The 22889-nt window shown below is 47.7% G+C and overlaps 1 protein-coding gene across 3 annotated transcripts in view; it reads right to left on the bottom strand.

The window, feature by feature from the left end:
• adamtsl2 (ADAMTS-like 2) overlaps positions 1 to 22889 on the bottom strand; it is a 40604-nt gene that overhangs the window by 11715 nt on the left and 6000 nt on the right. Inside the window, exons 2-19 of one of the 3 annotated variants that reach the window (XR_008648815.1) lie at positions 22123 to 22222; positions 21403 to 21548; positions 20797 to 20872; positions 18421 to 18523; positions 17669 to 17814; positions 17123 to 17246; positions 16023 to 16103; positions 13900 to 14075; positions 12932 to 13184; positions 11344 to 11641; positions 9037 to 9140; positions 8817 to 8943; positions 7691 to 7904; positions 6932 to 7087; positions 6084 to 6254; positions 5024 to 5200; positions 4796 to 4940; positions 984 to 1480 (exon numbers count right to left, since the gene is read on the bottom strand). Coding sequence is in view for 2 of the 3 variants with exons in the window: in XM_055224347.1 (XP_055080322.1) it covers positions 1353 to 1480; positions 4796 to 4940; positions 5024 to 5200; positions 6084 to 6254; positions 6932 to 7087; positions 7691 to 7904; positions 8817 to 8943; positions 9037 to 9140; positions 11344 to 11641; positions 12932 to 13184; positions 13900 to 14075; positions 16023 to 16103; positions 17123 to 17246; positions 17669 to 17814; positions 18421 to 18523; positions 20797 to 20872; positions 21403 to 21548; positions 22123 to 22221 (2724 nt within the window). In the remaining variant the exon portion in view is untranslated. Of the gene's footprint in view, positions 1 to 911; positions 1481 to 4795; positions 4941 to 5023; positions 5201 to 6083; positions 6255 to 6931; positions 7088 to 7690; positions 7905 to 8816; positions 8944 to 9036; positions 9141 to 11343; positions 11642 to 12931; positions 13185 to 13899; positions 14076 to 16022; positions 16104 to 17122; positions 17247 to 17668; positions 17815 to 18420; positions 18524 to 20796; positions 20873 to 21402; positions 21549 to 22122; positions 22223 to 22889 lie in introns of those variants that run through there. The other 2 variants (XM_055224348.1, XM_055224347.1) reach the window with 2 other exon arrangements.

A 22889-nucleotide genomic window follows, 5' to 3' on the forward strand; every position in this document is an offset into this window, starting at 1 on the left:
AGTCTATGGTTTTGACTGGTTCTGATAGGCTAATCCAAATGTAAAAGGCCTGACACAAAAATACTGGTATGATCATAAGAATCTCTAAATCATAAATGTAAAAAGAAAATCTTCAGTAAAGAATATGAAATAGGACTGTGTCGATATAAAAGTTTTATTAAAAGTCCAGACCTGCTCTTCGAGGCCTTGGTTTGTACAAAAGTCTCACAGCACAGAAAAAACCTGCACAGGTCCAAAACGTCTGAACCGAATTCAAGTGTCAAACAACCCACGTCACAAATCTGCTAAAGCTAATAAATACGGCTGCTCCACCTCCTAACCCCACGCCCCGGGCTTTAAATAACAAGACGCACCAGAGTTATGTCCTCTAACATGCAGGATACTTGGAGAATAATTTAACTATTTTTGCAAAATAGATACTACATAATTTTGATTTCAGTAAATGTGCATTATTCAGTTAATCTCAAACTTAGCTGTTGGCGTTGTCACGTAAACAGTATTTTCTCCTTTAGCAGAGACCACTAGAGGCTGCTTGTGGTACTGTGGTAAATTGGTTCATTGAGTAACACAGACTACAGTCACTATGTTTACATGTACGTCAGGAAAACCGGATAACTGGCCTAGACGAGTCCAAGATAAATCCGATTTATCAAAACACATGTAAAACCAAGAACTACGATTGTGGTTCAAATCTCAAAGATCAAAATAACACATCTTTGCAGTCTGATTTATATTAGGCACAGACTGAGAGAGGCGTTCAACTGCACGAGGTCAGAAACAACCAGGAAAGTATTAGACTTTATGATAAACTGTGGCCTCTACAATGAATACATGTGGCTTTGTTTTGGTTTGTACGTTAAAGTGAAAATGAAACCAGAGCTTCAATGTGTTTACTTGTGCTGCAGAAAGTAAATAACACAAGTTCTATAGCATGTCTGAAAATCAACAGATCAACGTAAATGAGATTTAAATCATTTATCTACTTCTGTGTGTTTATATGTGTGATAGTGTTTTTAGTTTGACTTCTAAGGCTAAATTACTAGATGGCCCTGGACACCTCATGGGCCCTGTTTGCCCCCATTTGGTTCTTTGACCTTTGACTTGCAGTAGACTGGAACAGGAGTGGTCATGTTTAGTACACTCAGAGTCCTCTGTACCTGTAAACATAGTGAGTGGTTCTAGTGACATTTACTTAAACCCCTTGTCTAATACATTTTTGTGTCCGTTATTTGTGTTGAGATAAATATCAGAGACAGAATGTCCCCATGTGGAACTCGACCACTGGAGTTTCTCTTTTCCCAAAGACAGCAGTGGCAGTTAATGGTTCTTATCTGCGTGGTGTTCTGCGGAGCTCAGGAGGCGGGGGGTCGAAGGGCGCGGCACGAGTGGCAGCAGGCCTTACTGTAGTACCAGTGACTGCACAGGTTCACCTTCAGAGCCAGGAGGCAGTTGGTGGAGGGTCGATCTTGGCAGCTCTCATCTGAAACGAAGACACACAGAGGAGGAAACTGTGAGGATTTATTTAAATGCGTTCACTGTTGTAACGTTAGAATGATGGAACACACTCTGAGTATCCATCCATCCATTTTCTTCTGGTTATCCGTGGCCGTGTTACAGGAGAAGCAGTCTAAGCAGGGACTCCCAGACTTCCCTCACCCCAGGCATGTCCTCAATCTCCTCTAGTGGGACCCCAAGGCGTTCCCAGGCCAACTGATAGACATAGTCCCTCCAGCGTGTCCTGGGTCTTCCCCAGGGCCTCCTCCCGGTGGGACATGTCGAGAACACATCCATAGGGAAGCGTCCAGCAGGCATCCTGAACAGATGCCAGAGCCACCTCAGCTGGCTCCTCTTGATGTGTAGGAGCAGCGGCTCTACTCAGAGCTCCTCCCATATGACCGAGCTCCTCACCCTATCTCTAAGGGTGCGTCCAGCCACCCTGTGGAGGAAACACATTTCGGCTGCTTGTATCCACAATATTGCCCTTTCGGTCAATATTCAAAGCTCATGACCATAGGTGAGGGTAGGAACATAGACTGACCGGTAAATCGAGAGCTTTGCCTTTTGACTCAGCTCCTTCTTTACCATAACATTCCGATACAGTGTCCGCATCACTGCAGACGCTGCACAGATCCGCCTGTCAATCTCAAGGTCCATCCTTCCCTCACTTGTGAACAAGACCCCGAGATACTTGAAGTCCTCCACTTGAGGCAGTGAATCACCACCACCCCAGAGAGGGCAAGCCACTTTTTTCCATTCAAGAACCATGGCCACAGATTTGGAGGAGCTGATTCTCATCCCAGCCGCTTCACACTAGGCTGTAAAAGGGCCCAGTGCCTGCTACAGGTCCTGGCTCAATAAAGCCATCAGGACAACATCATCTGCAAACAGCAGAGACAAGATCCAGTGTTCCAGTGCTGCGCCTATAAATTCTGTCCATAAAAACAATGAACAGAAACAGTGACAGGGGGCAGCCCTGGCGGAGTCCAACATGAACCAGGAACAGGTCTGACTTACTACCAGTAATGCAAACACAGCCCCTCTCCGGTCATACAGGAACCAGACAGCAAAAGGCCCCAGACCCTATACTCCTAGAGCACCCCCCAAAGGACACCACGAGGGACATGGTCAAATGTGTGGACTGGTTGGACAAACTCCCCAAGGACCAAATGGAGAGTATAGGTCCAGTGTTCCACGACCGGGGACGAAAACCACACTGCTCCTCCTGGATCCAAGGTTCAACTATTGGTCGGATTCTACTCTACAGTACCCTGGAATAGACCTTACCAGGAAGGCTGAGGCTTGTGATTCCCTTGTAATTGGAGCACACACTCCAGTTCCCCTTCTTAAACAGAGGGATCACTACCCCAGTCTGCCAGTCTAGCAGTACTGTCCTAGACCACCATGTGATGTTTCAGAGACGTGTCAGCCAAGACAGCCCCAGAACATCGAGAGATTTGAGGTACTCGGGACGGATCTCGTCAACCGGAGCATTGCCACCGAGGAGCTTGCCAACAACCTCGGCGACTTAAGCCAGGGTGATGGACAAGTCCGCCTACGGGTCCCCAGTCTCTGCTTCCTCCTTGGAAGACGTGACGGTGGGATTGAGGAGATTCTCTAGTATTCCTGTCACTGTCCAACAACATCCCCAGTTGAGGTCAGAAGCTCTCTGCCCGCACTGTAAACAGTGTTGGTGAAGCACTGCCTCCCCCTCCTGAGGTGCCGGATGGTTTGCCAGAATCTCTTTGAGGCCAGCCGATAGTCCTCCTCCATGGCCTCCACAAACTCCTCCCATCCCCGAGTTTTTGCTTCTGCGACCGCATGAGCCACAACATGCCCACTGGTACTCATCAGTTGCCTCAGGTATACCACCAGCCAATAAGGCTCGCTAGGACTCCTTCTTCAGCTTGACGGCATCCCTTTCTTCCGGTGGCCACCACCGAGTTCGGGGGTTGCTACTGCAACAAGCACCACAGACCTTACGACTACAGCTATGAGCAGCCACTTTGACAATAAAGGTGGAGAACATGGCTCATTCAGAATTCATGTCTCCAACCTAGTGAACCAAGTTCACCCGGAGGTGTGAGTTGAAGAGATCCTTGACAGGGGGCTCTGCTGGACATTCCCAACAGACCCTCATAATATACTTGGGTCTGCCAGGTGTGTCTGGCTTCCTCCTCTGCCGTGGATCCAACTTACGACCAGGTGGTGATCGGTTGACAGCTCAGCCCCTCTCTTCACCCGAGTGTCCAAGACACACGGCCGGAGGTCAGATGGCACGACAACAAAGTCAATCATCAACCACTGACCTAGGGTGTCCTGGTGCCACGTGCATGGATGGACACCAAAGTGCTTGAACATGGTGCTCGTTATGGACAAACTGTGACTAGCACAGAAGTTCAATAACAAAACACCGCTTGGGTTCAGATCAGGGAGGCCGTTCTTCCTGATGACATCACTGTCTAGTACCCGTCCCAGGGACTCCAAGAAGGCCGGGTACTCTGCACTGCTGTTTGCCCCGTAGGCCGACACAACAGTGAGAGACCTGTCCCTGACCCAAAGGCGCAGGGACGCGACCCTCTCGTTCACTGAGGTGAAGTCCAACACGTGGCTGAGCTGTGGGGCAATAAGCAAGCCCACACCAGCTCGCCGCTGCTCCCCACGGTCAATACCAGAGAAATGGAGAGTCCAGCCCCTCTCAAGGAGTGTAGGACAATGTAAAAAAAAACAAAAAAAAAAAACTCAGAGCTCAGTCACATGGGAAGAGCTCAGAGTGGAGCTGCTGCGTCTCCACATGGAGAGGAGCAGCTGAGGTGGCTCTGGCATCTGTTCCAGATGCCTCCTGGATGCCTCCCTGGCAAGGTGTTCATGTCCCACCGGGAGGAGCCCTCGGGGAAGACCCAAGACACGCTGGAGGGACTGTCTCTTGGCTGGCCTGGGACCACCTTGGGATTCCTCCGGAGGAGCTGGAGGAAGTGTCTGGGGTGGGGGAAGACTGGGCATCTCTCCCTAGACTGCTGCCTCTGAAACCCGGCCCAAATTAAAGCAAAAGAAAATGTATGGCATCTGAATGTAGTCTTTGGTTTTAGTTTACGCCTTGAGTTTAGTCTAGCTGTGGTCAAGTTTTAGTTGACAAAACTCTTGACTGACATGTTCTTGGACGCTTTGGGGCTCTGGGACAGAAAAGTGGAACTTGGATCTAGTCTCCACTTTTATTTATGTTTAGTCTTTATTAGACCAAGATGTAACTTTAGTCATACTTTTTGTGGTTACGGTGACTTTTACAGCAGTGTGTTACCTGGAGGCTCGGTGGGGCAGGCCTGTAGTGTGCACGTCTGTTTGGACACTGGTTTGGTCAAAGGGTCACAGCCTCGAACCAGCTCTCTGCCCTGGTAACACTTCACATCTCTCATACGAACGCCCACTCCACACGTTTTAGTGCACTGCAAAAAGAGAGGGTCCAGAGGAGGAACCGTCAATGGTACAGAGGATGGACAGAGGCCTAGAGGAGGAGTGCAGTACTGACCTCTGACCAGGGGGTGGAGTACCATTTGAAGCAGGGCCGTTCGAAGCAGGTGCTCTCGTCCTCGGGTTTGGAGCTGGGATCACATGACTCCTCCTCATTCACCTGGATCTTTCCTGCACTGATGCCCACACAGAGAACGACCCTGTGTTTGGCCCCACGGCCGCACGACGTGTTACACTGAGGAGGAGAGAGGGAGAGGGGGACGGAGGGAAAGCAAGGAGGGAGAGAGGGGGAGAGGAGGAAGAGAGGGTGAGAGGGAGAGGGGGAGAGAGAGGACATAGAGAGGAGGGAGGGAGAGGGAGGGCGAGAAAACGTCAGAGAGGAGGAAAAGAGAGAAGGGAGGAAGAGAGAGAAGAGGGAGGGAGAGAGGGAAGAAGAGACGGCGGGAGAGAGAGGGGGAGAGCGAGAGGGGGAGAGAAAGGAGGGAGAGAGAGGTGAGGGAGAGAGAGGGAGAGATGTGGAAGAGAGGGAGGGAGAAAGAAGAGGGAGAGGAAGAAAGAGGGGAAGGAGAGAGGTAGAGATATGGGGGAGGTGGAGAAAAAGGAGAGAGGTAGAGAGAGAGAGAGAGAGAGAGAGAGAGTGGGAGGGAAAGGTGCAGAGAGACGGCAGGGGGGAGAGGGAGAACAGGAGGGAGAGAGAGGGGGGCAGGAGAAGGTGAGAGAGGGCAGGGAGAAATAGAAAAGGCTGAGAAAGAATGATACTGAAAAACGTGAGTTTGCGAGCGTGATTTTTTTTTTTTTTTTAATAATTTTTTTACTGTTTGATTGTCTGTATTCACTGTATTTTTTGCTTTCCCTACAAATCCATTTGTTTTTAGTGAAGTCTGACATCTGTCCAAAGCCTGAAGTCTGTCTAAAGCCCTCCTGGACCTGACACGGTCCAAAGCCCGTCTGGACCTAACTCTATCCAAAACCCGTCTAGACCTGACACTGTGAGACCTGCATCAGATTCACTGTTAATGTGTTTGTTGTGTCTGCCCCTGTTCAAAAAAACAATAGAAAAATACTGACTACACAAACACCATGGTACCTGATCAGTGTACATAAAGAATGCGCAGTACCCGTTCCCATTCCTGTGCCAGCCAGTGGGGGGCGCAGTCCCTCTCTCCACAGGGGTGAATGGACAGAGGTTTGGTCTCGGCCGGACACTGGTTTTCAGGGACGACTCGACCCTCAGGAGCTTTGCAGTAAACATGGCGGACAGTCCGGCCCTCCCCGCAACCGCCCGAGCACTGAGGACGCAGAGACACACTTTATAGACACTTTGCAGCTGATGTCGTCAGCATTCCTTGGAAGTGTAATGGCACTGTTGTCTGAGGCTTTGTTAAACTTTAATCTGGGTTTTGCTTTAACACAAATCTGACCTGAAAGAATGAACTTGATCGGAAATACAGCAGGTGAGCTGATTTGTGCTGTTAAACAAGTCTCTCTCAAATAACACTACAGTCACAAGCTAGCTAGCATTAGCATCAGCAAACAGTTTTTCAGTTAGTCACCCTCACCTTTTTGTTGAAAATCAAACTCCTAAACAAGACCAGGAACGCCTGGACTGACCACAAGCTTATCAAAATGTGCTGTGCAATGTCCGCACTGTGTCAACATGTAACTGCTAAACATTCCACCATACAGATACATGTATAACTCCCCTAGGTGATGTCAGTGCAAAGGTTTAGGTTTAGGAGTTTAGGTTAGAGTTTAGGTTAAGGTTAGTGTTTACGTTAAGGTTAGGATTTACGTAAAGGTTAGAGTTTAGGTTAAGGTTAGAGTTTAGGTTAAGGTCAGGGTTTAGGTTAAGGTCAGGCGAGTAGTGACTATAGATTAGAATTAGTCTCCTGGAAATAAATGGAAGTCAATGGAATGTCCCCAAGAAGCCTGTAAACCCAGCATGAGTTTGTGTGGAGTGACAGACCGGGCCCCACTCGGACACTGTCCACTGCCGCTCACAGGGGGCGCCAGTGCAGTTCTTCACGCTGGGGGGTCGGCTGGACGGGTCACATGACTTGTTCTCATCAGAGCAGCGCACGTCTCGGGTCACCTGACCTTTGCGGCCACACTGTGCTGGACACTGGAACCACAAAGAGTCCTTCATGAACAAAACAAGCCAAACAGCACCAAACAGGACTGGGCCAGACCAGGTTAACCTGGGAACATCACATTAAAGGTCCTATACTACACAAAACTGACTTATTGTGAGCTTTAATCCATGTTATAATGCTGTTACCTCCTCAAAAACATACCTGGAGCTTTGTTTCATTCACACATTTGAGTGACTCTTTATTATTAGTCTGTCTACATCTCCAAAGCTCAAAATGCTCTGTTCCGCCTTGTGATGTCACAAATGTGACCCGAAAGAGCAAACCTGGTTGGTTGGGAAGCCATGAAGTAGTAGTTTTCAAGTTAACAGCTTCTTTTACCTTTAGTTTAGTTGAAATTGACAATTCCATGGCTGAAATTATTCAAATGATTCTAGTGAAGATGTATGGAGTTTAAAAAGAGGCGCACTTCCTGTATTTCCACTTGACATCACAATGTGGAACAGAGAGTTTTCTGTTTGACAGAACTCCTAAATATGCAGAGTTTGTGTGTTAAACATGTGAATGTGTATGTATGTGATGAGGAAACAACATTATAACATAGATCAGAAAATAGTGTAAGACGGGTCCTTTACCTCACTCCACTCGGCGACCTCCCACTGCGGCCCACAGGCAGGGCTCTTACAGGCTCTCCTCTCCGGGGGGCGCTCCAGCTCTGCCTCCATGCACAGGTCACTGTAAACAGAGCTGTCTAAACCCGGAGACAGCATCTTCCAGCAGCGCACCTGTCTGAACTGAAAGCCCTCTCCACAGGTACGAGAGCACTCACTCCAACTGCTCGCCTCCCACCTGCAACACCAGAACTAATGAGAACACACAAGAAACAATAACAACTCACAGAAACTAATGAGAACACACAAGAGCCAATAGCAACACACAGAACACTTCTGTTAACATGAGACATCATGTAAACACACATCTGTACAAGTGCAATGGAGCTCAACATGACCGTCCACCCCCAGTCCCAGAAGTACAGTTCTTGTTCATTTTTCTCATAGACATTCCAAAAAAATGTATATTAAACATTTAAACCTCAGGTCTAATCAGCTCTGTTAAACTAATAACACAAGACCTGTACTTTTATTTAAAATCTGTTTCTGAAACTTTATAAACCGCTGAATTACTAAAGCATTTCTCAAGCAGTTGGTTAGTATGTAAGTGGTTAGCATGTAGCAGGTTAGCATGTAGCTGGTTAGCATTTAGCTGAATAGCATGTAGCTGACTAGCCTACAGGATCTCTTTGAGCTCTTGATTTTAAAATGTACTTCTGGAACCGGAGCAGGCGTCACTGTTAAGCATTGTTACACTGGGCTCTGGGAGAGGACCCTTAGGGGGGGACCCAGGGAGAAGGGCGTTAGGAGACCCATGTAGAGAGCCCTGAGGAGACCCAGGGACACGGCCCTTGGGAGACCCATTTAGAGGGCCCTGAGGAGACCCAGGGACACAGCCCTTAGGAGACCCATGTAAAGGGCCCTCGGGAAACCCTGGGACACGGCCCTTATGGGACTCATTTAGAGGGCCCTTAAGAGACTCGTGTAGAGGGCCCTTAGGAGTACTGGGACATGGCTCTTAGGAATCCCATTTAGAGGGCCCTTAGGAGATCCATGTAGAGGGAGCTTAGGAGACTCAGAGACACGGGCCCTTAGGAGACTCATGTAGAGGGCCCTTAGGAGACCCCTGTAGGGGGTTCTTAGGTCGTACCGTGGCTGACATTCTCTGCCGATGCAGAAGTCGTGCACTGGCTCTGGTCTGGTCACAGCGTCGCAGTACATGTCATGGACCTCCACACCGTCGTAACGCACGCACGAGACAAAGGACCGGGACACCCCTGCCACAGACCGGAGCAGACAGAAGCAGTGTGTGAGGTTCAAGTGAAATATGAGAGTAATAAATGTAAATGTAATAGTGTGTGGTTGGTCACCGATGGAGCAGGTGATGCTGCAGGGCTCTTGGGAGGAGAGTTTCCAGCGGTACATGTCGGCCACACTCAGCTTCAGGTTTTTCTGGTTCAGCCTCTGGTTCCCCCTGACACACAACACTCTTTCACTGTCACACCGTCAGGGTTACACTCCTGACATCAGCAGTTCAGGTAAAACAGGAGAATTAACCAAATAAACAAAATTCAAAAGGTTTTTAAATACAGCTGTTCCATTGGAGATAGCGATGGTTCTTTAGAAGAAAGAATAGCTCTGTCTTTTGAGTAAAATGTGTAGCAGAAATGAGTATGCTAAATATTCCCAAAGACAAAAATCCAAAGCACTCTGCGGTTTAGGAAAAAATGAAAATGCCTTTATTATAACATGGATATTTACATAAAATACGCACCAATGTATTTCAGCTCAGCATGGCCTTCCTCAGAGTGCAAACGTGTTGTGTCTAACCAAAAGCACTGACCTCAGACTCATGTTTAGAAACTTTTTGTGTTTTAATAAAAGAATTCTGTTCAAAAGTTCACATTCTAAACATGTCCAGAAGAAGTGAGAAAAGCACTAGAATCACGTTTCAGAACATGTTTGTGCAGATCTAAACTACTACAGGGTTAGCAATTTTGTTGGCACAATAAGACGCCAAGGGAGGGCATCTGACACACAGGGACATCTCAGAACATGTTTGTGCAGATCTGAACTACAGGGTTAGCAGTATGCAGAATAAAACAAGAGATTTTATTGTTTGTGGAGGAAGCCTTTATGATTATGTTTGTGATATGCTAATTCTGTCCATTTTGATTGCGATGAATCTTGCAGCCTTAAATCTCTCTTTTGACTCAGTGCTGTGTGTGAGTTTCTCAGATCAAAATGGATGTGGAAACGCGGCAGATGGAGGAAAATGCGGCAGACAACTTTTATGAGAGCAGACGATTGATAAACGCAGCGCTGGACACTTCACAGACTGATGCTTCAGACAGACACAACATAAAACTCATTCAAATCTGTCACTCATGTGAATCCAGACTGCACTGACGAGGAGAGCAGAGGAGCAGCTGATCACTGTATTAGGACCACAGAAAGAGACAGAGGAGGGAAGGAGGGAGGGAGAGAGAGGGAAAGAGAGAAATAGAGAGAGGGAGAAAGAGGAGGAAGAGAGTAGAGGAGCAGCTGATCACTGTATTAGGACCACAGAAAGAGAGAGAGGAGGGAAGGGGGGAGGGAAAAGAGGAAGAAGAGACAGGGGAGGGAGGGAAGAAAGGGAGAGAAAGGGAAAGAGAGGGACAGAGAGAGGATCAGCTGATCACTGTGGTAGGACCCCATAGAGACAGAGGAGGGAAGGGGGGAGGGAAGAGAGGGAGAAGAGATGGGGAGGGAGGGAAGAAAGGGAGAGAGAGGGAGAAACAGAGGAGGGAGAGAGAGAAGAGCAGCTGATCACTGTGTTAGAACCACAGAGACAGGGGTGGGAGGTAGGGAGGGAGGGATTGGAGTGAGGGAAAAGAGACAGGGGAGGGAGAGAGAGAGCAGAGACAGGTGAGGGAGAGAGGGTGAGGGAGAGAGAGGAGGGGAGGGAGGGAAGACGGGAGAGAGGGGGAGAAACAGGGAGGATAGAAATAGAGAGGGAAGCAGAGAGGGCAGACAGAGACAGAAAAGAGAGATAAAAGCAACCCTGGGGAGGACATAATGTGACTGAGACTCTAAACACACATGTGGAGAATGATCTGAATGTTTATCCACAGCTCTCTTCTGCTTTTCTATGTAAATGGACTGTATTATTTTAGTCTCCCTCAGGGCATGTCCATCTGGAAATCAACCGCTAACCACTCTGCCACTTTGTCTGATAGTCTGCCTGGTGTTACTGTGGCTGGTTAGCCATACCTGGAGTGGTTAGGTGCAGTACCTGGAGCTGTTGTGGTTAGCTCTACTGTGGTTGTGGTTAGCTGTACCTCATGCATTGTGGTTAGCCGCATTGTGGTTGTGGTTGGCGTAGTTGATGCATCGTAATTAGTCGTAGCCGGTGTATTGTGGTTAGCGGTACCCGGTGTGCTGTGGTTAGCTATAATGGGATTGTGGTTAGCTATACCTGGTGTGTTGTGGTTAGTTGTACTGTGGTTGTGGTTAGCTGTACTTGATGCATTGTGGCTAGCTACGCTGTGGTTGTGGTTAGCTGTACCTGTCACATTGTGGTTAGTTGTACTGTGGCTGTGGTTAGCCGCATTGTGGCTGTGGTTAGCTATATCTGATGCATTGTGGTTAGCTGTAGCTGTACCTAATGTATTGCTGTACCTGATGTGTTGCTATACCTGGTGCGGTTGTGGCGCCCATTGCTGCGGGCGACAGTCTTGTTGTGGACACCCTCTGAGCTGTCGTTCTTTCGACTCAAACTGAACTCCAGTGTCTCGTTTTGTTCAGCGCTGCTCATTGGTTCCAGGTCAGTGAAGAACCCGCCTTCAGACAGCAGCTGATTAGTCGATATGTTCACCAGTAACCGCCCGTCCAATAGCACTCTCCAGAGCAGGTTTGGGTTTGCGTTAGGACCCGCCTCCAAAGGTCCTGCAGCCAATGGGGGCTCTACTGTGCCACCTGAGCGGCTGCTGTTTCCTTCGAACAAAGTAAAGACATATAATTACATTTTAAAGAAGGTAAACAGGGATATCCTGGTTAGCTTTGAAAGGAAGACTGTTGAGAACACCAGAGGCAGCAGTAGCTCTGGTCTCTGGTTGTGTCCTTAGGCAAGATACTTCACCCTCACTGCCTGGTATCAATGTGACTGATGGTGGTGAGAGATGAATTCTCTGATATTTGTGTGTTAGCAAAGAAATCAATGTGGCCCAGTTCAGGTTCAGACCAATCACAGCACGGCACTGACAACCCACCTGTTTAGTTTGTGACAACCAGAGGGAAGCGCTTGTGCATTTGTGGAGGGACAGATATCTCTGCTTTTCCCATATAAGTATATAATTGAGCCGGGTTAGATGAAAGGGGTGCAGTATGAGCTCCCCTCTCGTTTGTCTCACCTTGTCTGTCAGTACAAAGAGGGGAAGAGGCAGAAAGTGGGAGAGATGGAGTGGGGGGAAATGAGGAGAGAGAAAAGGGGCGAGGAGGAGAGGAGAAAAGGCGCTGGCCATGACCCAGCTGAGCACACGCACAAAGGCCATTAGACTGAGATGCTCCGGTAAAAACAGAGCACTGAATTTTTCATCTCACTTTGCTCTTTATAAACCTGCTCATGAAACATGCAGCTCCAATGGCCACAGAAGCTGCAGAAGCTGCAGAGACGCTGCAGACACTGCAGATGGTCCACGGACAATACTGATGCTGGGCAGACACTGCACACCAGGCCTTCTCCAGCTTTTCGAGCCCCTGGTATTTCTCTAGTTTCTCATGTTCCTTTTTCCTGATGTTTGCATCAATTGGTTCTGCGATGTCCACCACAATGGCTTTGCTCTGTTGTTTATCCGCCACCACAATGTCCGGTTGGTTCACCATCACTATTCTGTCAGTCTGTATCTGGAAGTCCCACAGGATCTTGACTCAATCATTCTCCACTACCTTTGGAGGTGTTTCCAGGGGTTTCCAGTCTGTAATATGCGCAGATGTATCTGTACACTACGCCCGCCACTTGGTTATGCCACTCTATGTGTGTTTTCCCTGCAGCATCTTACACCCTGCTGTGTATGTGCTGTGTATGTGTCCAGTTATGTGCTGGATTGTCTCAGCAGCCTCTTTGCACAGCCTACACCTCTGGGCCCCCTTGGGAGGATTCAAACCCGGGCCCCCCCATGTGAAAGTCAGATGACTTACTAGTTGAGCTAACTGGTGAACTTTTCTCAAACATCTCAAACATAAATATTGAAAATACTACAACACTGTCAAACAAAAATATTGCACCTTTGTATGTGTCCTGGTCACAGTCCACTTCCTCGGTCTCCTCATACACCTCGTTGGTCTCTGCAGGCTCTTGTGCTCCTGTGGGCAGCAGCTCCCCCTGGTGTGTGGTGTTGTGTGGAGTGGCGTCCTCCATCGATGTGTCGGCTCCATCTGCTCCGGTGTAGAGAGGCGGAGGAGGCACCGGGGGCAGTGCGTCTTTCATCACCGTGTACTCGTATGTGATGTAAGGGGTGCGACCATTCTGATTCCACACCTACAAACACACAGGGAGGGATTCAGGAAGAGATAGGGCATCTGACACACATGGAGGGCATCTGACACACAGGAAGCGCACCCCTGATCCTCACATGGAGTTTCACTTGAGTTTTACTTTTGTGTTATCAGTAAACAGCACTTTAGATCAGAGGCAGCGCTGTGTTGTGACTATAGGCTTTTACTGCATAGTTACCTGAGCGGAGGAAGAGGATTGTGGAGTACTTTACAGAGACTTGTTTGGCTCCATCTTTATGCAGACGTGCTCCACACTGGATATATTTACTTCACCAAATTTAGTTGGGGAATTACACTTTTACCAGGACAGAGGAGGAGGATGTTGGCAGAGTTTGGTCCATATTATCCATTTGGCTTCAGCTTTATGTGGATTTATTATTAAGCACAAATCTGGGACACTGTAAAGGCCTCACACTGCACACCTGATGTGTTTTGGGTGGGTAAAGGTTGCACACAGTGTTTCCTCAGCTCTTCTGTTACTAGTACTATTAGTAACTGTAGTAGTAGCAGTAGTAATATTATTAGTAGTAGCAGTGGTAGTAGTAGTAGCAGCAGTACTAGCAGTAGTAATAGTAGCAGTAGTAGTAGTAGTAGCAGCAGCAATAGTAGTAGTAGTAGCAGCAGCAGTAGCAGTAGTAGTAATAGTAGGAGTAGTAGCAGTAGCAGCAGTAGTAGTGCTCTATTGTAACAGGACTTACCAGGATGTTCACGGCCTGGTCTAAGGGGCCCTTCGCCACGATGTACTCAATGCCGGTCTCGTATACGTCCATGGGGCGGCGGTATTTGAACACGGTCCCTGCAGCGTGGAAGTTCTGAGGGCTGTCCACTCTGTAGGCGCCATTAAAGAAGAAGTTCCCCGCCTGATCCGTCACCGCTGGGGGTCAAATTAAACAGAAAAAACAGCACACATGGGGCTCGTCAACACCTCCAATGTCTATGTGAGCTCAAAACACTTGAGTTATCTCCACCCTGTGCATTTGACAGATTCGTGTATTTTTATAATTTTGACTTGACACTTTGACTTTTACATAAGACACTGGAGAGACTGGTCCTTGGCAACCTCCGCTCCACCGTGAGCTCAGTGATGGACCCGCTGGCTTGGCATCGGAGTGGAGGACACCGTCATCTACCTGCTGCACCGCTCACCTGGAGAACCCTGGCAGCACTGTGAGGATTCTCTTCTTTGACTTCTCCAGTGCTTTCAACACCATTCAGCCACTGCTCCTGAGGGACAAGCTGGAGACCGCCGGGGTGGACTGTGACCTGTAGGCAGCACGGTGGCTGAGTGGTAACACTCATGCCTCACAGCAAGAGGGTTTGGTTCGATCCCCGGGTCGCCCAGGCCTTTCTGTGTGGAGTTTTGCATGTTTCTCCCCGTGTCTGGATGGGTTTCCTCTGGGTCCTCCGGTTTCCCCCATCAACCAAAACATGAACGCCCTTCGAGACAACTGTTGTTGTGATTTTGGGCGTTACAAAAATAAAATGAATTGAATTGAATTGACCTGGCCGACTGGATCCTGGACTATCTCACAAACCGGCCCCAGTTTGTGAGAGCCAAGAACTGCGTGTCTGACCTCATGACCTGCAGTGTGGTGGTGCCCCAGGGCACTGTCCTCACGCCCTTTCTTTTCACCCTTTACACTACAGACTTCAGACACAACACGCACAGCTGTGTCCTGCAGAAGTTCTCTGATGACTCTGCCATCATTGGCCTCATCATGGATGATGACGATGTTGAGTACAGAGGACTAACACAAGACTTTGTAGACTGATGTCATCAGAACCACCTCATCATCAATGCACAGAAGACCAAGTAGATGGTGGTGGACTTCTGCAGAAGCCACTCTACTGCCCCCTCAGTGAACATCCAGGGAAGGGACATTGAGAGAATGGAATCATACAAGTACCTGGGTGTTCATCTGAACAACAAACTGGATTGGACTCACAACACAGATGCACTGTACAGGAAGGGCCAGAGCAGGCTCTATCTCCTGAGGAGACTCAGGTCTTTTGGAGTGAGAGAGAACAGCAGCATCACAGAGAGGGAGAGGAAGAAGCTGGACAAGGTCATCAAGAAGTCCAGCTCCGTCCTAGGCTGTCCTCTGGACTCAGTGCAGGAGGTGGGGGACAGAAGGGTCCTGGCAAAGGTCATTTCTATGCTGGGCCATGAGTTTCATCCCCTGCAGGACGCTCTGTCTGCCCTGGAGAGAAGCTTCAGTGACAGACTGATTCACCCTCGCTGTGTGAAGGAGAGGTCTCGCAGGTCTTTCCTTCCTGCTGCTGTCAGACTGTACACTGTTAACACTGAACTTGTGTCATTCAACCACACCTATGTGCAATACTGAATACCATGTAAATCTACTGAAGTCACTTTACTGAGATTTATTCTGTTCATATGCTACACTGTAACTCTTATTGTACATAATAGTCTATTTTTTATTAGAGTCTATTTTTAAATTATTTTAAGCTATTATCTATTATCTTTTATTGCATGTTACCATTTTCCTGCTATTCTTTAACTGTGCAGTGCAATACTGGAATTGCCCCACTGTGGGACTAATAAAGATAAGATAGATCTTATCTTATCTTATCTTATCTATTCCCTTCTACTCCAGGAAGCACTGACCAATCAGGAAGCCCTCATAATGATACAGTCTTCATTTTTAATTGACAAGAGTTAAATTAAACCCTTACCACAGACCTGCCTTGAGCTTAAACATGGGTCATTTTACAGAACTCCTGGAGTAAAGTATGAAAGAAACTGTGTTTAAATATGTGAGATTAAAGTGAGTGACATGTGCAGGTCCCGTGGAGCACTGACCCAGGACGTCTGCAGATTTCTTCCTCTCGATGATCTGGATGTCCCAGGAGCCTTCAGGGATCTGAGTGATGAACGAGTAACCTGCCCAAAACACACTCTTTTACCTCCCACGTACACATGAACACACTCAGCGGGAGCGTCTTTAAAGTGAGTGATGATTCTCAAATATTAATCTGGTGGGATAAACTGTTTTAAATATAAATTACAGTTCTACACCAATCGAGAAGCGATTTGTGAAGAAAAGTTGAAAAATATGTTGACACTTTAAACATGATTCAACAAAATAAATCAGTTTTCTTTTATTTTTATTTGTCACATATTAATCTCTGTGACATTAGAAAATAAAAAATGTATGTATAAAAATATAAAATAAATCCTAAAATTCTTTGCTAAATCTTATATATATGAACTTAACTATGTTTTAGCAAAATTACCTGTCATAGGCACTCACCAACTTATTGAAATAATTATTTCTATATACAATTATTTATAAAATATATAACTGATGATCATGTAACATGAGTGTTCAGTCTTGTATTCTTCTAAAAAACTAATTTCTGTGGGTACGAGTGCATTTTGTGAATGCTAAAAGTTTTCAGAAAAAGGCCTTAAGTTATTTGTTTGTACTTTCATGAACACTCTTCCTCTTCTCTCCTCTTCTCTCCTCTTCCCCTTCTCTCCTCTTCCCGCTCTCCTCTCCCCGCTCTCCTCTCTTCCCTCTCTCTGTCTGTTCTTACCCAGTGTAGTGGCTCCTCTCCTCTTCGTGCTCTCCTCTCTTCCCTCTCTCCTCTCCCTCTCTCAGTTCTTACCCAGCGTAGTGGCTCCTCTCCTCTTCCTGCTCTCCTCTCTTCCCTCTCTCCTCTCCCTCTCTCAGTTCTTACCCAGCGTAGTGGCTCCTCTCCTCTTCCTGCTCTCCTCTCTTCCCTCTCTCCTCTCCCTCTCTCAGTTCTTACCCAGCGTAGTGGCTCCTCTCCTCTTCCTGCTCTCCTCTCTTCCCTCTCTCCTCTCCCTCTCTCAGTTCTTACCCAGCGTAGTGGCGCCTCTCCTCTTCCTGCTCTCTTCTCTTCCCTCTCTCCTCTCCTCTCCCTCTCAGTTCTTACCCAGCGTAGTGGCACCTCTCCTGTAGTTGCCGGTGACTCTGCTGCAGCTGCTTCCATCTCCCTGACAGACTCCACACTTGTCCAGAGTGTGAGAGGAGAAGAGGACGCCGTCACAGCCGATGGGCTAAACACAGGAGAACATCATCTACACAAAACTCACAGCACGTTAAAACAAACAACTGCTGCAGACCCTCCACACATAACTCAGGACCAAAATTTTGGCCTTGAAGCTTTTGGGTTTGATTACCAAATGGGGCCAAGTGTGGAACTTTTCCATTAGGATTCTCCCAATGTCCTCCATCTCCAGAAAAGTTTGGTCCACAGTTTCACAGCTCAGGACTAGTCTTCAGTCTGATCAGATGCAGTTTGTGTGATGGCAACAGATAAAAGCACTCTATGGTGTTCATGTTTTTTCATATAATAACTTATTTAACTGTATTTTAATAGACTCACTTATAGTTTGTCACAGTGTTATATGTGGTACCTCTAGTCATAGAGATATGTATAGACTGGTATAGACTAGTATAGATTGATACAGACTGGTACCTCACACTGGCCGCTCACACACACTCCTCTGTAGCTGCTGTACTTGCAAGACGTCCCGTCTCGAGCTGGGACCATAAGCTGCCTCTGTCCATCGATGGTGGTGCAGTGGAGGTCACAGGGGTTGGATGAGATGTGCACATAGTCATCTGAAATACCAGCCCATTCAAAAAGATGAGAACCACATCCTGCTGAACCCATCAAGGACCCCATGTGTTAAACGAGTATCAACAACTGAATGTGGAGGCCGGGGCTTTTGATGACAACGAAAAAGAACATTCATGGCTGTCAAAAACTCATGTTTTAGAGTGAAAACATCTTTCAAACTACTACTTTCAAACTTTCAAACTATGTTTAGAATGATCTTGAGCTGTATCAGAACAAGATCACATAAACTAGTATGGACCACTATGGAATCTACTTGGACCCCTGAGGGATTACACAGATATAAGGCCACAGGGGAATAGAAAGCAAAGTACTACCATTTAATGTAGAAACATCACAGTATATTGTCGTTATAAACGTGGAATCAGAATGTTGTCTATTCCTTTGTACTGATTGAGTGTGCAGTTTTAATATCGTGACACTAGTGCACTCTTGCCTGTGATTTGTATTTATTCAGTGTGTTTATGTTGCACTTTTTCACCGAAGCAAGTTCCTAGTTTGTGAACTGTGTTCACAGACTATGGCAATAAAAGTCTTCTGATTCTGATTCTGATTTCGTATTAGCTCTCTGTTGGTAAATGCGGTTGTACCTGGATAGAGCGGTTTCCAATGATAGCTCCTCCCACTGTACAGCTGTGAGTTGAAGGATCCACACTGCTCCTCTCTGAAGCTCCGGCTCGCAGCAGGACAGTCCTGAAACAGCAGCGGTCTGTTTAATGTCTCTGTGTTACACTAATAAACCTTGAACCTCCATGTGTTTATACAGACCGCACCCAGATATGCTCAGATCACGGAACTCTCTGCTACTGTCCAGAACGAGACCTGTGCTACTGTCCGGAACAAGACCTCTGCTACTGCCCAGAATGAAACCTCTGCTACTGTCCACGAGACCTCCGCTACTGCCCAGAACGAAACTACTGTCCAGAACAAGACATGTGCTACTGTCCAGAACGAGACCTCTGCTACTGTGCAGAACGAGATCTCCACTAATATCCAAAACAAGACCTGTGCTACTGTCCAGAACAAGACCTGTATCCAGAACGAGAGCCCACTACTGTCCAGAAGGAGACTTGTGCTACTGTCCAGAACAAGACCTCCACTATTGTCTTGTCATCACTGCGGGTGCTGCCTCCGCCTGTCAATCTCACGCTCTATCCTTCCCTCACTCGTGAACAAGACCCAGAGATAGCCACCTTTTTTCTGTTGAGAAGCATGGCCTTGGATTTGGATTCTCATCCCAGCTGCTTCACACTCAGCTGCAAAATCCAGTGTCTGCTGCAGGTCCTGGCTTGATGAAGCTACCAAGACAACATCATCTGCAAGCAGCAGAGAAGAGATCCTGTAGTTCCCCTCCAGCCCCTGGCTGTGTCTAGAAATTCTGTCCATAAATACGATGAACAGAACCGGTGACAAAGGGCAGCCCTGGCAGAGTCCAGCATACACCAGGAACAGGTCTGAATTACTGCCGGCAATGTGAAGACAGCCCCTGCTCCGGAAATACAGGGACCAGACAGCCTTGGGCAAAAGAGCCCTTGACCCCATACTTCCGGAGCACCAGGCAAAGGATACCACAAGGGACACGGTCAAATGTCTTCTCCAGATCCACAAAACACATGTGGACTGGTTGGGCAAACTCCCATAAACCCTCGAAGACCCGATGAAGAGTATAGAGACAAAAACCGCACTGCTCCTTCGACTGAGGTTCAACTATCAGTCGGACTCCCCTCTCCAGTACCCCAGAATAGACCTTACCGGGAAGGCTGAGGAGTGCGATTCCCCTGTAATTGGAACACACCCTCCAGTCCCCCTTCTTATACAAAGGGACCACCACCCCAGACTGCCAGTCCAGTGGTGTCCCCGACTGTCACACGATGTTGCAGAGCTCCACAACATCCAGAGACTTAAGATACGGAGCCTTGCCACCAAGGAGCTTGCCAACCACCTCAGTGACTTGCCAACCACCTCAGTGACTTCAGCCAGGATGATGGATGAGTCCGCTTCCAGTTCCCCAGTCTCCGCTTCCTAATCGGAAGACGTGGCGGTGGAATTGAGGAGATCTTCAGAGTATTCCTTTCACCGTCTAACAACATCTCCAGTCAAGTTCAGCAGTTCTCCGCCCGCACTGTAAACATTGTTGTGAAGCACTGCTTCCCCCTCCTGAAGCATCGGACGGTTTGCCAAAATCTCTTTGAGGCCGTTCGATACTACTCCTTCATGGCCTTGTCAAACTCCTCCTGGCCCTGAGTTTTTGCCTCAGCAACTGCGCGTGCTACGGCACACTTGACGCGACCCTCTCGTTCACCAGGATGAACTCCAACACACGGCAGCTGAGCTTTGAGGCAAGAAACAAGACCAAACCAGCTTGCTGCCTCTCCCCATGGCAATGTCAGAGAAATGGAGAGTCCTGCCCCTCTCATGGAGTTGGGTTCCAGAGCCCAAGCTATGCATGGAGGTGAGGCCGACTACATCTAGCTGGTAACGCTCAACCTCCTGCTCAGGCTTCTTCCCCCCAGCAAGGTGACAATCCATATCTGCAGAGCCAGTCACCATGTCCGGAGATCCAGTCGTCAAGGCCCCCACCACTGCGCAGATCTCTTCACGGATCCTCCCACTGGTGGTGGGTCCACGGGAGGACAGCCCCACATAGCTTCTTCGGGCTGTGCCTAACCGGGCTCCTTGGGGAAAGGCCCGGCCACCAGGCAGTCACTGTCAAGCACCCGCACTATTCCTGGCTCCAGGATGGAGCCCCAGTATCACCGGTCTGGGTGACGTAGCTGGCCTTGTTTTCCCCTTTAATAAGAATTACATATTTCACTTTATATTTTGACACATTATTCTATCAGCGTTTCTTCAGCTCCACCCTGTCAGGTCCATTAGCCCCGCCCCCTCAGGGGTTACCTCAGCCCCTTGGGTCCCTCTGGCCCACCCCCTTGGAGGTCCCTCAGCCCCACCCCCTCAGGACTCACTCTGGTGTTGCAGAGGTGGTACTTCTTGGACATTCCGCTGCAGGTCATGTTGTCTTTTCCACTCGTCACTTTCTTTCTTTGGAAACAAGAACATGATGAATCACTGTGAACGAATGTGTTTCTGATTTATATCAATAGCAAAGACACCCTGCTGACCCTCGCTGAGCCCATGTGATTCCCTATTTTAAGTCAGAGCCGAATTTGAGTCATAATTTGTTCTGCACATGCCCAGATACACAAACGCTTGCCAATTAGAACAGCAAACTAAATTCAATATCACTGAGTGTTATTATTTAAATGTTTATTTTAAGTAAAATCTGAGGCCAGCATTCATTGAACTGTGCTAAACCTAAGCAGACACAGAGAAACATGGAGATTAACTGACTAGTGTCACATTTCATGTTTTTGTAATTACACCAATAGAGTGTTTTTCTAAGAATAAATATGAAACTTTCTTTGTGAGCTATGTTTAACTTGGATGAATAACAAACTAAGATTTTTGGCAAAAATAATGAAAATATAGTCAAGCAAACGACTAGCATGATTGACACATATTTGACAAATGACCGAAATTGGGCAATGACACCCCTGCTGACCCCCGCTGACCTCTGCTTGAGACAGTGGCGCTCCTGGGTCATGACCCCGCCCCCACACGTGCGGGTGCAGGCTGTCCACTTGGCCCACTCTCCCCACCAGTACGTGGTCACTTCCAGCGCCTCCTCCAAGCTGTTTGATGCCACTGCATCCTCCTGCTCAGAACAGATCCCGGAAACAGAAAATCACTTCTTGAGTAAACTAGTGGCTGCTGCTAACTCTTTAGTGTTTGACCTGAGCTATGAGTCTTAAAACGAGCCGTAGTGCACAGTCTGTTTTCTTCTTAATTGGCACAGAGGTAAACGTTGGACATGTTCCTCACACACTGGGGTCATGTGAGGTTGGGTGTTTCAGTCCTGGGCTAAACTCTGGTGTGTCTCATTCCTGCTGCCCACACAGCGCTAACAGAAGTGACAGACAGTGAAAAGGGGACAGATGAACAGCTGTGGAGGATCACCTCTTACTGCTGCTCCACTGAGCCAGAACAGAGCTGCTTGAGAGAGGAGCGAGCAGCACTAAGCCGACTGCAGCCACCACACACACAGGTGTGCACTAAGCCTGCAGACTGCACCACACACAGGTGTGAAGCTTTAGGCCGAGGGTCTCCTCCTTTTTAAAATGAGCCTCTGTAACTTATGGTCAGTTTGACGGCTTTGAAAACACTTTGAAAACACTGCGTTGAGGGTAGACCTGATGTTTCACTGTGCAGTGTGCAGTGGGTGTGTGTGATACCTGAAGCCCCCTGGTGGACAGGTTGCCCACACACACGGCCAGAGTCAGAAAACAAAACAACAGTAGCGCAGTGTCTGTGAACTGTTCCCACCACCGCATCCTGTAACAAACACAAGAGAACAAAGGCACACACATGAGAATACAAGAGAACAAAGGCACACACATGTGAAAACACAAGAGAACAAAGGCACACACATGTGACAATACAACAGAACAAAGGCACACACATGAGAATACAAGAGAACAAAGTCACACACATGAGAATACAAGAGAACAAAGGCACACACATGTGACAATACAAGAGAACAAAGGCACACACATGAGAATACAAGAGAACAAAGGCACACACATGTGACAATACAAGAGAACAAAGGCACACACATGTGACAATACAAGAGAACAAAGGCACACACATGAGAATACAAGAGAACAAAGTCACACACATGAGAATACAAGAGAACAAAGGCACACACATGTGACAATACAAGAGAACAAAGGCACACACATGAGAATACAAGAGAACAAAGGCACACACATGTGACAATACAAGAGAACAAAGGCACACACATGTGACAATACAAGAGAACAAAGGCACACACATGAGAATACAAGAGAACAAAGTCACACACATGAGAATACAAGAGAACAAAGGCACACACATGTGACAATACAAGAGAACAAAGGCACACACATGAGAATACAAGAGAACAAAGGCACACACATGTGACAATACAAGAGAACAAAGGCACACACATGAGAATACAAGA

The sequence above is a fragment of the Periophthalmus magnuspinnatus genome, chromosome 9, assembly GCF_009829125.3.
Source record: "Periophthalmus magnuspinnatus isolate fPerMag1 chromosome 9, fPerMag1.2.pri, whole genome shotgun sequence".
In the NCBI taxonomy this organism is placed as follows: domain Eukaryota; kingdom Metazoa; phylum Chordata; class Actinopteri; order Gobiiformes; family Gobiidae; genus Periophthalmus; species Periophthalmus magnuspinnatus.